At 39.9% G+C, this 17,647-nt stretch overlaps 2 protein-coding genes across 3 annotated transcripts in view; both read left to right on the top strand.

Moving 5' to 3' along the window:
* The window catches only part of LOC145442928 (uncharacterized), a 188,668-nt gene that overhangs the window by 146,932 nt on the left and 24,089 nt on the right, over positions 1-17,647 (top strand). The window lies entirely within an intron of this gene.
* Positions 1-17,647, top strand: part of LOC145442942 (cation channel sperm-associated protein 2-like) — a 36,548-nt gene that overhangs the window by 16,881 nt on the left and 2,020 nt on the right. For both annotated transcript variants that reach the window (XM_080320995.1, XM_080320993.1), the window contains 4 exons: positions 9,928-9,997; positions 13,651-13,700; positions 15,249-15,407; positions 17,011-17,196. In XM_080320995.1, the coding sequence (XP_080177121.1) occupies positions 9,928-9,997; positions 13,651-13,700; positions 15,249-15,407; positions 17,011-17,196 (465 nt within the window). The remainder of the gene's footprint in view (positions 1-9,927; positions 9,998-13,650; positions 13,701-15,248; positions 15,408-17,010; positions 17,197-17,647) is intronic.

The following is a 17,647-nucleotide window of genomic DNA, read 5'->3' as shown; positions in this document are numbered from 1 at the left end:
AAACAAATGCCTTTTAAAAATATTGTGACTTTTTTCCAAACGTATAATTAATGCATAGTTGTGTAAATCTTGTACAAAAACGAAGGTAGTATGAGCCTAAGGACGATTTGCAACTGATATAGTCGACGTATACGGTGTGGAGTGGCTGCAGCCCTAAAAATCGTCGACGGTTCAACAAATGTGGCAAGTAGATATAGATTTTTGCGTACGTATGGGTGTTCTGATGATGATGACCGCCCACAGTAAAATGCTGCATAATGATGTAGTCCCGGTTAAATATATTTTTGATCTGTTTATGACAGTGGTCGGAAGCCCTTTACGTCGAAGGAGCCGTATTTACCCTATATTTTCAATTGGCAATGTCAATCCATTGTGACGTCGCAGTTCAGGACTCGTGACGTAATGGTTAGAAAATAAAAAAATAAAAAGATGTTTTAATTTTTTGTTAATTGATTTTTGTTTTAAATGCAATTGGAGGTGGCCTCTCTCGAAATTGCAGGGTGTATCTTCACGACTACCGTAAAATAACAATGACACTTTTGTTTTTGCAATATAATCAAGTAGATCAGTAGTTCCCAAACTTTGATGAATTGTGGTGCTCTTGAAAAATTATTAAACCATCGCGTCACACTTACACAAAAGTAACAGACATATTAAAGGGAAATTATTACGGAAAGTGTAGAGTGGTGGGTTGACTAAAAAAAGGTAATTTTCCCGATTCGATGCAACATAAAACAGTGTCCACGTCTACTTGGCGCTGGGTTGACCCATATTTTAGTCATTTTCAGACATTTGGGCACCTTCGGAGGACCTTTTAGTGTTCTTGTCCCTATAGCCAGCATACGCGCACTCCAAGCAGTCTCCCTCGTGCACAATTTTTAATCGCGTTGCTAAAAGATTCCCGACACACCTGACAATCTGGACACCCAGTTTGAGAATCACTGGAATACATATACTGTTACGGAGATACAGGGGTTCTGTAATTCAGTTATCATAATTATAATTATTTATACCGTGCACTACAGGATGCATGCACCATAGGCTACAGTGTGCAACTGTGCAATTACCAGTGGCGGCTCGTCCTATAGGGCAACTGGGGCATTGCCCCACCTAAAATTCTGTTCAATAACAATTCTTTACCATTTATAGACGCACACCTATCTATATAAACCGAAATCACAGCGAAAATCGTATACTTCTTGTCCTTTCGCTTGTAAATGCCCATATATAGCGAAGTCTATGCGAAAATCGAATTCTCTTCTGTGTTTTCGCTTTGCGAATGCCTAGCCGGGGCTTGCCCCGGTAGCGCTCATAACAAGCTTTCACTGTCTATTCTCTCGAAACCGCGCACAATAAAGAAACGGTGATTTACTCTCTCCTATTCATAAAATTACCGAGCAACCGGGGCACGATAGCTCTGTGCCCTTAAGGTGTGATGTAACAATCGTATCTATAGCTAAACTCTGTTACCGTCATATGCGTTTAGTCGACCTTTGTTGGTATAGGTCGATTTTAATGGGGTTTCACACCATGAAAACTCTTGAAACTTGTTATGTCATGTCGTGATGGTGGTTTTTAACACTGCCCCAAGTTTCAGGGTTTCTACTTAAAGTTTAGGGTAGTAATTCCGTTTCCGAAGTTGAGTGTGTGCTGATCCGTCATGTATCGCAAACAGATTTTACTCAAAAGCCGGTATTGGTATCCATTGGTTTTGACGGTGTTCAATACTGAGATCGGTTATGACATTTGACACGGTAAGTCTTAATGTTAGTATCGAACGCTGTACCAAGTTTTAAGTTTGTCACTGAACTGTGTTAGTGGTAATTTCGTTTCCTAATTCGAGTGAGAGCTGACTCGTCATTTATCGCTAACAGATTATACGCAAAGCCGGTATTGGTCTCTATTGATTTTAACGATGCTCCTTACCTAGATCCGTCATAAGCGTTTGCACGGTATGTCTTGATTTTAGTATCGAACGCTGTGCCAAGTCTCAAGGTTGACACTCAATGATTAGGGCAGTAATTTCGTTATCAAGGTCGAGTATGGTAAAGATGTGCTCCGATCTGACACTTTAGCCTACAACACATTGCGGATTTCACGCAAAAGCCGGTGTATCTGCGGTAACGTTAAGTGAGATGATGATATCATTCTCAGTTTGCATTCAAATATTTACTTTGATCGTATATTCTCCAATGTCAAATTCACCGTGAAATTGTGGCCTTCAAGCCATTTGCGTACAACCCCTCGTCACTTGATCAGCCTATTCCTCAGTAAATTTTACGCAAAATTCGGTGTTGGTCTGTTCGCATTAATTTTGACAGTGTACCATACCGAAAAGGGCCATGAGGTCACTTCTCGATAATGTCATGTAACAGTGTACCAAGTTTAAGGCTTTCATCCACGTATTTATTCGGTGATATATTTTTCAAAGGTGATTTCGCAGCAGACCTATAAGACAGTAATAAAAACGTATGTGTCGTGTTACAGTCTCCAGTTTCAAGGCCAAAATCTCTTATGCTGTACCGAGACCAAATTTCCGAGGCTGCTATTCTTAGTCCTTTACAATGATGTTTTGGATTCAATAGGACAGGCCCAATCTATGAGATAACAATTGCGTATCTGTCCGAATTCGTTGACCTTTCCAATTAGGCTTACGCTATCTCTCGAGTTATAGTCATTTCCATTTCTGCAGATAATTAGTCAGGTCTAATGCGAACATGAACCGTGTTGAATCTTTGTTCCGTACGCAGTTTACGCAGTTACCACACTTCAAGTCACAGCTCACCAGCGGACCTCTCGTGGCACATACGTTAAAATCACTGTTGCCGGGAAATTCATGTTACCGTACCATCATTAAGTTACTTGTTTACGTTGGAAAACGCCATTGTGACGTCATCTTGATAAAAGTCGCTTGCAGCCCTTGCCCCACCACCCGATATTGTCACGAGCCGCCACTGGCAATTACCAAAGTGTTCTGGACACAATATTTGTCAATTTGCCGTATAGTATTACGCTTTGGAGCTCAACTAGGCTAAAGCATGACAAATGGGAATACTATGGCATTATAGCAAGTGGTCATAATTCTTTTAAGCCGTTTCGTGGTTTTTGTAGCGCGGATAGAAGAATGACTACCGCCTTAAGTAGCATTATTCTTATTGATCAATGAACTTGTAAGTCAGATTGACGTTTGCTACATATTTCTGTTTGAATCGAATTTGGTGACTAATGTTTCATTGTATTGGGATGATTATAATTATGATGTAATACTAAGAACCAATGTATTTTGCGATTTTGAACCAATTTCGACACTTGGTTGGAGAAACGGGCTTGCCAAATTACCTCAACGCTATACCACTGTACTGGTCGGAAACTTATTACCTACTAGACTTCAGCAATAATCGTTGAAACATGTATACTTGGGTAAACCCGAATCTCAACATTCGCTGTCTGAGGTCTGGTATGATATCGGGATTCAATCATAGAGATAAATGTCGTAACAATTTCCCAGTAATGTGACATATGGATTCTTCTTCCTCGTGAAATGGGTTGAAAGCGATTGGATCGTTATGTTGGACCACTGCTTGGTTTGGAATATAGTTTCACGGAAGCGTTAAATTCAAATTTGAATTCGAGGTGTAGGCTACATACAGCTTCAGCGATCAAATTACGTTTTGCACAAGTCTTGACGACAATTGTTAAGTCATTACCGGACCAGGAAAATGTCGTGAACTCTTTTCCCGGCTTCAAGCTGCCAGGAAACATGTCAATCTGTCTACGAAGGTCAATAGCCTTTGGAAAAATCATTGGCGGTTGTTAAAGTGGGTTTAACCACTCTCACTTAACCATTGCCAGTTACGCATTTTGTTATCAATCTAATAACAAGTTGGTGAGATACATTTGACTACAACTCATGTGCTACATGGAACCTCTTTTAATCCGCTTTAAATTTTGCTGAGATGATTTCCTAATAGCCATATTAGTACGAATCACAGAACATCGATCCACTAATGCCACTTACTTGAAGGATAATGACGCGGTATATAGTTGGTTGAACGTCATTACATGCGTAGGCAATAGGCATATTCACAAACAGTGGCTACCGGCCACAAGTTCATCCTCTGTCCGATATTGTAAGTGGGGGTAAGGGCGTTTGAAAAAAGGAACTTACCAAGTATCCGACAGTTTAGACTAAAATTATCTGCGCCAAATTACACATTATGACTGCTCGCTGCTCGACTAATATTAGCTGAACACATCACATTCGCAAAGATTCGAGAATGCATGCGTCTTAAACACCTTCAGAAAATCTTAATGCTATTATATACATGCATCTAGGGTCGTATTCAGAACAAATAGTGTTTTAAAACACTTTGGTTAAAACCCGTTTCAAGCATTGTTTTAAAAAATGCTTTTTAAAAAAATCGTTTCTTTTTTCGAACGCTGTATATTTATGCCATAATTGTGTAAATACTTTCGAAAAAAACATGCAGTATGAGCCTCCGGATGATTTGCACCCAATATAGTCGACATTTATACGATGCTGATTGGCTGGAACCAACGAAATCGTCGTCGATTCACCGGTACGCGGAATGGGTGTTCTTATGATAATGATCGTCGACCGTAGAATTGCTGCATAACGATGTAGTACACCGGTTACAAATATTTATGGTCTTAGTATGACAGTAGTCGGAAACCTTTTTTGTCGAAGGAGCCGTATTTACCATAAATTTTCAATTGCCAATTTCAATCCGTTGCGACGCCACGATTAAGTATTAAAACTAAAAACCGTAAAAACATGTTATGAACAAGGGCCATGTTTTAAACTTGTTTGTTTTAAATGCCACCCACATGCATCATGCAGATACTCGACGAAGATTCATGTAATAATGGAGTGCCGTGGTTACGATAACTTAATTTGTCGTACAAGCCCCGTGAGTGCTTATTTATTCAAACAGCCAAACAGCCAATCTTCGAATTACTGTATATTTTCTGGGGATGGTGCGAGCCGCTGAAATGTTCTGGTTCGTGTGAACGCGAACCTTTGTCAAAGGTTTTGTGTGAGCGCGAACGTGAACCTATGACGTCATATTACTGATTTTCACCCTATACATTTCAGTGAAGTGATATTTTAATCCAATGTATTGTACACGATACCTATAGCTACGACTCAGGCCACATTATGCCACAATGCTTAAGTGCATGATGACTTTTTAAAACGGCATCAAATGTATCAACTGGAGCAATCAAATGATATAATAACCCAATAATATCTATATCTTCCGTCGCCTTGTCGAGAATTTCGACGAGTACTGCTTGTAAGGGAATATAACCTTAAGCCTTAGTGTTCTAGGTCAGACCGGACAATGTATTGGGCGTCTGACTATTGCTACATTGACATTGAGCAGAGTGCAAAACGGGTTTCTATACCTGCTACCGATATTACCCCATAAACAAGTTATATAGTAGCCAACACCTAATCACACGGATTTGTTTTTTATGATACGATAAACATATCACATAAGTATGGATCCTGTATACGCCTGCTACAGTTTTTTTTTTACGGTAGACAACGATATGTTCTTCATACCAGTGGCTCTCACACTATAGGTCGTTTGCCTATTCACTGGGGTGTTAAAAACGAAAATTAAATACCGCTGACTATTCGCAGAATGTCAATTATGCGGATGCTATCAGCTGCTGATTTCTGAAGATTTTACTTCATTTTTCAAAATAGAAGGAAAAACAAATGCGAACCGGACAAACAAGGAGGTATCAGATCAGTGGAAGCGTCATTTACCAAATTACAAGTGACCAGTACTGCTATGTGTTAACAATATATTGCATACACCGGCCACGCAATAATCACGTAAATAAAAACGTAGTAATCAGCACGCCAAAAATCGAAATTTGGGGTCGCGACCATAAATAGCTCGGGAACCCCTGCTTTATACCAATTTCATTAATCGGTTGGATAAGGATCATTCACTGATTACCCAAAGTTAGCGTATTTCGTTCTTGATTTTGTGTGATTACGGGTCAAGCTCACTGCAGAGAGTCACAAAATGATCACAAATGGACAGCTGAATATTTCGAGCAAACATTCATAACAAAGAACGTAAAATGTTTCAGGTTGGCAAGGTGCGTGCCCATTGAGCGTTGTTTTTTATGCTGCCAGCACCATGCATGATGTGGCCCAAAGTTATAATGCGAAGAATTTCAACTTAAGATGGTGTAATGACGTGAAAAATTGTACTATATGAAAAAGTTTCACAGTGCAGAACCTATAGGTTCGTTCGTGAACGTGAACCTCTAAATTTCCTAGGTTCAAACACAGAACGCGAACGTGAACCTCGCGTTAACACCATCCATAATATTTTCACCAATCTAGTTTTTCTCCTCATTAATACATTATTGGTGATGGCTATTGCGATTCAAGTTTTAAAATCCGAACCGGGTATAGTGAAAGCCAATGTTTCCGAGTGAAATAAATACACACTGCGTATTATTTTATGCACGAAGGTTGTCGCTGCGATAGTTTCTTACCAATGCAAAAGCCTTCACACCTCGATACGAGGTAGCATTTCATTTGATGCATGCAGCAGAAGGTTACCCGCGATCACGGCAACGAGATTTCCGTACTGTAGAGTAGACAGCGACCTGCAGTAATGTGTCCAACCGCAATGACATATTGTAGTCAGGAAATTTGAAACAATATATATAAATTAGCGTCACTGGCAAGTGGCAATATTTATTTATAACGCGACTGTTACTGTTACTGTTGTATTTGACGCTGAGATTAAAGTTAGTTAAAGCAAATGAAACAATAGTCTTCCGTATACTCGCACGACAACCAGTATTGTATAGTAAGGTATATTCGATGTGCTGGATTTTTGTTTTTGTCGCTCGGCCAAAATTTGGGGTCTTGTAGATTAGCGTAAGGGTTCGCCAGGTTAATAAAGGTCGGCAACCACTGTTCTAATACATATATATTATTACGAGTCCGAAGTGTTTAGGGTTGAGCCGGAAACGACTTAAATAAGAGGGCATTCGGCCATATTTTCTGCAGGTATAGTTTCTATAATAATTTCCTGTATTTCCACTGGGCGCCGCGATTGTTTTGTATGAAAACGATAGCATCGGTGACAATCGTAAATGATGTAGAGGGCGTAATTGTCAGCAATCATTCGGTCAACTGCAGTTCAAATCGAAAAATTCATGCGTAGGAACTCTACAACTTAACACAGCTGCCTATATGGCGACGCTTGAATCATTTGGACAAACAAAAATAATGAGTATCGGGGGAGCCGACAGAGATCATGAGTAATAACCCAAATATATCGAACAACGGGATGAAACAATGCTAATTAATCCAAATAGTGACAAGTCCCGCGTTATATTTCAGTCCCGTCGGAATTCGGCTTGCTGCAAGCATCAAAGTAATAGGTTCCACGCGAAGGCAACAGATGTATCTCGTGATTGAATAGATAGACTACTACAGAAATGTGTGACATAATGGTCGCCTTGAGAATTCCGCTACTCCGCCATGACTACACCAATTTATAAAGTATTCACTTCAAGTGCCACAGCAAGTGTTATTTGATAATACCCCGTTTTAATAAGTAGCAACGGAATTACAAAGAGCTGTTGAGGAATTTACACGCCCACCTGCTGGTGTTGGTGTTTCAGCTGTGCCCCTTCGTGTAATGTAGATTCGTCATTGCCCGACGGTAACGATCATCTTGGTTTGATGGTGAATTCCATAAGATAATGTTAGTTAAAAGATACGTTTACGCTTCTTGCACAATGGTTCGGTGCGTACAATATCGGTCAGTAACAAAGTACTTTGCCATTTTCCGGAGTATTCAAGAAGACCTTGCCTACTTGCACTGCTTCCTCAAGTGGTTATGTTTTAGAATACTCCCACTCTTGTACTTTTCACTAATTGGATTTTGATATGTACAAGGTAGTTTTGGAAAAAGCCTGCATCACTTTGATATGTGAAACTTTCGTGGGGATAGTACGAAATAGACCTTGTATCACGGCGGCTCAATATATTTTCGGGGATACTTTCTGTTTGTTGCACCGTAAGTCATTTTGCGTTAGTCGCGAAGATACATATTGCAACTAGGGCTGGGCACAATGATTCGAGTATTACTTTTAATGATGCGAGTCGAGTAGTAAAAGACGATTTTTTCGAGTAATGAAATTACACGCTCCTCTCCACTGAAAGGTAATTTATCGACGAGAATTATAGTTTCGATACTATTTTCCACTGTGGCAGCCCTGAAACCTCGATTGGCCGTATCGCGACGTACGAAACATACAGTACAAAGCTACGCACGTTAGCGAAAATAACACATTTCCGAAGTCATGATCATCCCGCAACATTGTCACAAAGTGCGATGAAATTGGTATGGTCGAAAAAATACCAAAGTATCTTTAATGTGATGGATAACAGGCATTATATTCTGAGTGGTGGCATAAAAGGTAGTCATTTGATCCTTGACATATTAAATTCTGCTATGAGGTCATAATGAGTGATGCTCGAATACTCGACTCGACTCGAAGCATTTTACGTGATTCAGAATCGAATCACTCAGGTACTCGATTTCGCCCAGCCCTAATTGCAACTCCGAAAGCACTCGCTTCAAATTAACTGCTAAAGGTACACGACCCACGAACTAAATCTACATGTCCAAACCACTTACTATTGTAATTTATATGCCTTTTATCTTCTATACTGCCGCTTGCAGTAGTCTTGAAATATCGTGGAATCGGTGTCTGTAATTAAATACTTCTGCTGCTACTTCAGTTGTAACAGTTGACTACAGTGATCATATTATATGTTGTTTATGTTGTTGATGATCATTCCCGATCTGTCGAATTGTAGCACGGCCCCTTTCGTACTATATGCTTTTTCAAGACACCGCTTTCTCGAATTAGATGGTGACCGGACAGGCATTCAAAGACTACAATAAATCGGAAATGTCGTGATTCAGGGTACGAGCTTCAAATTCGTGTGTATTTTAAAGTCAACGAAAGTCGTACTAAGAATTCCCAGTCCTTAAATGTCACATCGAAACCATATCCTACTCCGGCCCAAATTCTCAAATCTGTTTTTAAATTCGAAGTCTTAGCCCATACGCACATTCTGAAAGTGATAGCGAGCATCGCCTGAATGGCCACGTGCTTGGGAAAAAGGTCAAAACCTAGCCTTCGCAGTGATAGGCTCCTGTGACAATTGTATTCTTATGACTCGAAAGTGATTTGTATTTATAGTGACTAAAGCTTGTTCGGAGTCGTCACTGGTTCTGTAACACGATTCAATAAAATTTGCGGCGTCTCGGTAGGAATTGTACCAACACATTCGTGCCATGGCGCGTGACTCGAGAATTGTGACCTGGCTATGTAACTGTCTCGGTTACGGGGATTACAACTATCAGATATCTGTGTCATATTTGTGCTCTCTTTAGCTAGAAATACATTCAAACATATGGTTCATACCGTATGATTTATTATTAACCACATGCCTCAAGTACAATTATGTACTCCGATGTGTGACATTATCTTCAAGTGAAAATACATAGAGAGATTCCGCAGAATGACCAGAACTACTCAATGCAAAACTAAATTTCGCGATAGACTGCTTAAAATTATTTTTGCATCATTAAAAGTAATTTGAGACCTGCAGTTCTGTATCCGTGTTACCCAGTTGCTTAGCACATTTGAAAGTTATGGAAAAGATTCCGTCCTCAAAAAGAGATGAGAAATGCAGAAATGCAATGTATATGAAGTACACTTGAAAAATCAGAGGAAAAAATATGTAAATCTACATATGTCCAGAGTCGACCCTCATATAAAATGGCCCTATAATTTACGGACTCCACCAAATATAGGTCAATGATGGCTCTACTTTATTCACGTCAGGTTGACAAGTTCAAAAGAGAATTCGAAGGAATCGCACATCACGCCACAGCTTCCGAAGTCCCGTTTAGAGGTATGTGTTATATTAGTTGTCTGACAAGCATAGGGTTCGCGTATAGTTGCCTAGCCGGCATGCTCTTGCACGTTTGCACGAAAAATCGAAAGATAATATGTTGACAACTAATAACATTACTTCAAATCACAAATCTTCACAGTGTGACACAATATCTTATGTACCATACTTCTGTTACGCGGACGGTTGTGTCGTGAGTGAACGCAGTTATGACCAATATATGAGCATAACTTGAATTATGAGTCTTATAAAATCTGTGCCTTGTATTTTTGAACTGATGAAATAGTCTGCACTGAATTGACACGTTCCTGATCTCAAGGGATGAAGGTATTTTGCCGATTCGAACATTCAGTCACCACGTAAATCAGGCAAAAGTAAGATTCGTAACAGATAGATTGTCCTCCTGGGAAAACGAAACTGGTAATTTTCGAGACATAAATCTTTCTCACGCTGACTTAAAAACAGGACGGAAGAGGCGCATATAGTTTGAAGTATCTAGTCAGAACTCCATATAATGTAACTATTACAATATGAATCAAGTAACGGTAATTTGCGAACTGCTCATGAATGGAAGAAGTTTTGATTTAAAACACTCCAAACGAAAATAGCGGATTCTACCAATTCCCGATCATAGCGTATGGTGGAAATTATATATTCGGGGATTTTGCTAAAACACCTATTCCAGTAGGTGTGAAGTGCACCAATTCTTATGGAGATATATAACAGGAGGAAACGTGTTGTGTTTAGGTCTGCCGCCTTTCGGGGTGGTAATAAGCAATAGTTGGCTAACATGCACATTCTAGCGAAGACTGTAAAGTTATATCACATTGCTGGCATTTGCCCACCTTTTCTGTTGACTCATTTTGTTGCATTAGAGCGCTTTAAATGCATTGTAAGCAAATACCCATTGACGCATCATTGCTGTGAATGGGTGGGATGTATTGTTGGCTCTCCAGGGCTACATTTCCAAGTAACTCAATCGTCACTATTGATACTGTACGTGTAATCGATAACAATTTCCACAATTATGTCAGCACTTCTCCCGCATTGACGCTATCGCGATCCAGTCAGAAATTCGGTTTGGATAAGCGTGAGGTCAAATACAATTTGAGACATGATACTGGAATGCACGCCACGTTGTAGTAAAGTTGCCATTATCATGAGTTATGACCAAACCGATTCAACCCACGTAGGACATGCGAAAATTTACCTCGAAACCTTACTACCATATCCTATCTTTGTAAATTGCATTTTTCAATTAACATACTACATTCTAAGTGCCCCACTCCAAGCCCTTATTGATTTTACATTGACCGACCCTATCACAACATATAGTACACATAATAATAGCGTGTTGATCCAACACCTGCGATAAGCGGGAGCCATCACTCACGCAGGAATCTTAATTCGTAAAACTATACTTAACATCTGGTTTGTGTTATGCGTCGCAACGTCTTAAGCAAATATTAGTATAATGCGCGAAAATTAGCATACGTATGACTATGTGCTAAGTACTTGTACGTACATGTACACGACGCGCTGATCACTTGCGCTCTACGAGACAGAAATTACGCCGAGACGAACAATTTATACCTTGCAACAAGTCACGCGTATTGATTGATGACTGCGTAACGAGTTGTTGACTAGTCGAGCTATCATATCAACAGAGGAATGCGGAACTTGACAATATGAAATGAAATTGTAGTTACGTCCTAAAATTTGCGACGATTTCATTCACAAAAACGTTTGGATCGGATTCATGGCCCACATAGCAGAGATGAGCGAATTTATCGTTTTTAAATCGTAATTCTGTGCCGCATTTGAATTTCAAATCCAAGTCCGAACCCAGAATTCGGTCCCTGTGGTGTCTAAACCAACATCACATCGGATAATGATGGAATTGAGTTAAAAAGTCGAATTGAAATTGAAAAATATTAAAAATTCTATATTCCCATCTGAATCCAGCAAAGTTGTAATTTCACATCCGACCCTAATCCAGCCAAAATCTTCAACTCCGTTTTACTGTAAAATCCAAAGTCATGTACATCTCTTTCACACAGACAACACAGGAGTAGATAGTTTGATCTATTCTCATCGAGGTTAGCCATCTGAATCAGTGATGAGCGGATTGTGCTTTTCGAGACTCCGAATCCCTCCGACAACTTTAGTGTCTTAGGAAAACTCCTTCCGACTCCGAAGAGCTCAATCCCAGACTCCGAGATACTCCGATAAATCTCGTCAAGTATCCGAAACATAATTCACTACAGCCAATGCTCAACGAAAATGCCTTGCTAGATCACTAGGTTGAGATAGCTCGTGGCCAATCATACCATTTTAACCATATCATTAGAGTGGCAAGCATGGTACACTTGGTAATGTGTATTAATAAATAAATGTGATAATACGGTTGGCTTTATAGTATTGTTTACTCTCCAGTCTCCAATTGCAGTGCAGATGGCTGATTTTTATGCACTTGGCAATCATTTTTGCATGTTACCCGTCATATTACAACTTTGCAGTAGGTGTCAACTGTCTGTGTTTTGGTTTGTAATCATAATCAATAGTGTATTCTGGTCAGACCTATCCAAAGATATCGGAGACAAAAGTTACAATACTCCAAAATTCTCCGAAAAAATATCTGTAGTAAACTCCGACTCCGCTCCGACTGTCACAAAATCGGCAAAACTCCGCTCCGAATCCACTCCGACCCCGCTCCGATGCTCATCACTGATCTGAATATAAGGACGTATACCCGAAAGTGAAATATAGATTCTGCGGATAGAGATCGTCTCAACCATATGGGATGGAAGATGATACAAATTTGATAAGATATTATACAAAGTGCAATATAGCTATCACCAGACCTGATTTTTTTTTAATAAACATTTTGAACCTACTATTCTATGACGGTGTATTGACTTGGAATATGCTGTTTCATATCCAAACCACCAACGCTTGTACTCGATTGCATCGACGTCCATTGTTTATACAACGATTCCCCGCTATTATTTCAGAGCTATTTTGTACACAATTACTATTTGAAAGTTTCTAACGATATCACTGGTAAATTCAAAGCACAACAACCGAGTCTACAGAAGTCAGACCCATATAACGCTGGCATAACCTTATGTTGTTGCCAACGGTATATTGGTACGATAGAACAGATATAGGTCAGCTATACCACTACTATTCTTGGAAATGATAAGAGATTTTTTAAAGACACTGTTGAAATCGTGAAATCTCCATTGATGAAATTTCAACAAGTATCACTGTAACATAAACAACAACAAAAATCGGACTATATACCATTTCCAAACCCGTAGGCGATGATATGCATTACATATTCAGCGTTAACCCAGTACCGTATACGTTCAGAAAGGCCTCACATATAAACGCTTTATGCAGTATTCATGTAGGGGCCAATTCTTCAATGTTGAATACGGATGAGGCACAGTGAATTGCTACATTGCGCCTCCAAGTTTAGTGTCCGAAAATTAAAATTCGAACTGTTATGTGTATACTGAGCCACGGCGTAACTGGGAAACTGAATGTTCATTCATTCGTTGCTCACTTATGGTACAAAGTAATATTCCCTGCGAGCTATGTAGCTTGCTGTAGCAGAAATCTTAATCTATTTCTTCGTCCATTTTCAGACTCTCGAGAGATTGTAAACGTCAAACCCAGTGAAGATTCTATAGCGGAAGTGAGTATACCATGGTCATTAGCTGATATAGCTAATATTTAGTTGATACCATATGCCCTCGCAATATTCTGAATCATGCTTTCGATTAAAACATAGAAATCATCATGTTAAACCGCTATCCTTTTCACCAGTGATATCGCTGTCACTAACACATTTCTTTGGGCGCAGTAATCAAAGTAATGGAAATCGACTGACTCAGTATGCTATTCGGATCGGTATTTGCGTATGGATATCAAAACGAAGTTCCTTTCACTGTACCATGTAATCGTTCTTCAAATACTGATTGAATCTAATACAATATCAGTTGCTAATTGTTCCCAACAAAGTCGTTCTATTGCAATCTCTTTCGGATTTGAAGGAATGTCCAAATTAAAACTGACGGGTACCTTCACTTTAACCTGAGGTATGATACGTGGGTAGGTACTTGAATATCATAAGATAATATTTCATTGTAACCTGCCCTGTGGCTGTGACAATACAATATCTAGCCATACCTGGTGGGCGAAATATCTTTAGAATTACATGTCCCAGACTATGCCATTCGTTGATTCATTTCATTAGTTTATCTGTTCAAAACACCACAAAATTGGAATAAATGGACAAGATAGCAGGGAGTCCTAACGACTTGTGGTAGTCTTCAAAGCAGACGCTCAGATATTGGCCTGCAACATATAAATATAAACAAGCATAGTGTATTAAAAAGACCAGGAGTTAGCATAAGAGAACAATCGATAAAAAGGAAGGGATATATGTGACAGTAAAGGCACGGTCGATATGTCAAATCGTGGCCATGTAATCTCGAGTGTATACCAGCATTTATTCGGTAGAATCTGCCTGTATTTTGGCTTGAATGTGGACATTGGACACGCGCGAGACGCCGCGACTGTCAGATTACTTGATAGAGCGATGACACTTGTATAAACTACCAATATACTTAGCGAATACGTTCAAGTAACGGCTGGTTTTTCGAGTAGCTCTAGTTCCAGTGCTAGCTGCGTATTTAAAAAAAATATTTCCGGACAGCTAATTCGACACAACAGCGACAACACAAAATATTGCGCCAGGTCTGAGTCGCCACTACCAACAGTGAAGTATGCGAGGGCCCGAGGGGCTGGTTTCGAAACCCCGTCCTTCTGAAATGCCGATTCTATCTCTAATATAACTTTTCTCATTTGCAATTCAGTAATTCGTGTTATCAGTGCCTGTTCGCTTCGGGATTGAATATAGTTAGTTCTGTTTCAGTTTTTGTTGTAGATTTTTAAAGGTCGTTAGCTCTAGCTCTAGTGCAAGTCGTGAAAAGTGGGTGGTTTCAGTTCTAGTTCTAGTTGTGCATTTCGAGAATCCAGTAGTTTGCACAAGTCTAAGAGCGATACGTTTACTAGTAATTTGTGACAAACATATGGTAGTTGAACGACGAGGATGCAGATGTGTTGTACTCTGCTGTTTTGAATGAGAAATGGAGAAATAATTGATAAAATAACTCCTAACTACCGAAATTCCAATCGAACAATGCCATTATATACTCAATATCCGCGTAATTCTCGAAAGGTCGGACTGCAGCTTCTCTCGGTGCCGCAGCGCGCGAAAGCATCGCTGGAGCACGAAGCGCCGCCAATCGAAGAAACCATCGCGACCGCATATTTGCGAAGGAAATCAGTGGTTTCGCTCATGTCCAAAATATCGATGAGCACCAACTACACAGTGCAGGTATATTACAATATAGCCAAGAATTCGAGACTGTCATTTCGTTTTCGAAGATATACTGCAACAACAACGGAGATTTTGCGAAATATAAGAACATCTATAGTCGTATGTCGTTCTCAATGAAGTATTTCTACCTTATTCATAGTAATGAGGTAGGTCTTTCCACTTTCTCAAGGTTTCAGAAGTATCGCAATTACAGAAGTAATGGCACGACCAACCAACTGCAAAAAATATGCGACCGCTAGAACAGATTTACATTTTGAAATTACTTAGTTGAGGAGTTCTCCGACATTTCATTTTCTACTTCAACTTGGAATTGGGATGAAATTTGTAGCATTACTTCAACTGCTATGTGAGAAGCAACGGTTACTACTTTGACCAGCACCTCTGACCTTCTCCACTTTCGAGATAAAGCCATCCTGGATCTCATATTTTCTAATCCATCAGTCCCGTCGCGTGAATCAAACTTTGAGAGGCGGTCAGCAATAAAGTAATTCTACGTTTTCCGAGTATTCAAGTAGGTTTCAACTATACTTCCACTTGACATTTTTAAAGGCAAGACTATTTACTACTTACGTTTACTCACACGACTGCGCTGTGAATTTTGGAAAGTTGAAAGTAGTTTTGATGTTTGCATCACATTTACCCGTGAAAATATTTGCGTTTTATTTTCGAAAATGGCACCTTATATGTGTGGTGTCATTAGAAGTTATGCGTTACTAGTTCATATGCATGTTGCATTTTCGGAAGTAACAACAACTATTGCGAGATCTACCGTAGTGGTATGATCCACAGCTGCAACACCAATAGGTTGCCGGTTCGAGACCGGCCCAAATCGACTCCAAAATCCCCTCCCAAGTATTGGAGGTGGTCCGTGGACATATGAGCATTGAGCGTGCGACACTTGAGCATGAGGGTTAAATTTGAGGCTAGGACCGGGTATAGTTAAGATTGAGGATTTGGTTTAGGGTTAGGTTTGGGGTTAGCATATATACACGGTTGATTTTGGGTTAGGGGTGGGGGCGGAGTTAGGGTCAGATTCGGGGTTGTGAAATCACATGCCAAAGTGACACATGCTAAAATGTCGCATGCTCATCTGTCGTTTTTCATTGTGTCGCATGCTCATATGTTGGGTAACCTTAGAGGTTTATCTAGGGTCCTCCTTACCATATGATCCGCGGGAGCGGTGCCTTACAAAAGCCTAAGAGCGGGCCGTCTACAAATCGGCTGATACGAAATCACAACAAAACGAATATCAGCCTGGTGCAAATGACCACTGTAGTCGAGTAACACCATAAACGCCGCAAGCAACAACCCGATTATCTGCTAAAATCAACTTATTCAAACTACGTGTGTGCTTTTCAAACCGTTCATTCTCTGCTTTCTCTTTAAGTAGTTGCGACAGACATGTGTTGGAAATCGCTAATTCAACTCCTACTTGAATACTAGCTCAAGCCCTTTGACTACCTCTACAGATAATACATAAATTCTATAGTAGTAGATAGTAGATAGTTGCCAGCAATGTTGAAATAGGCATGGCCGATTGGTCACGCTACAAGCCCAGCATCATTATCTGTAAACAGTGTGAGATCGTTGTTTCATCCAGGATTTGGTGAGCGGCACCTCAATGATAGGACACGAGTCGGATGAAGCCATTTTTAACGCAGAGTGGGAAAGCCTAGTGCAGTGTCACCTCGATGCTGCACAGCAAATGGGAACCGAAACGGCCTGGCCCAGAGACGCGTTGTTCAAGTTTTATCATCTCATGGAATCACTGCAAGAGAATCTACAGGTATCATCACAGAAGTATATATCTACTTTTTCGGAGTACCCAAATAAGCTGATGTACCGTGATTAATTCCACTATTATTTACCTGGTCGAATTTTCAGACTTCCACTTCTAATTCACAGTTTTTTAGTCAGAACTCCTAATTCTCACACTCACGTTTTTGTAAAATAGAAAGTAGTTTTGGGGATATGTTTCCATCGCTGTTATCGGTTTGTCGATATTATCGAGTCGATACGACATTTGAGAAAAATATCGGCATCGGCCATTTGAGGTAAAAAATATCGAACGTTTTCGTGACGTCACAACATGATAGTACGGACCACGGAGTCATGTAGAACTATACCCTGCCACTACTAGACTGGGAATATTGACATCTTTATTATAGCCTACTGGTATATGGATACAACCTCTCTAGTCTATTTCATGTTCAAGTATAACAATGGTTGTAAGCTGT

Source organism: Botryllus schlosseri, chromosome 1 (assembly GCF_051294905.1).
Source record: "Botryllus schlosseri isolate E-star chromosome 1, Bs_hap1, whole genome shotgun sequence".
NCBI classification, from domain to species: domain Eukaryota; kingdom Metazoa; phylum Chordata; class Ascidiacea; order Stolidobranchia; family Styelidae; genus Botryllus; species Botryllus schlosseri.
The sequence above is the reverse complement of the archived record's forward strand: the minus strand, read 5'-3'. Positions and strand labels throughout refer to the sequence as shown.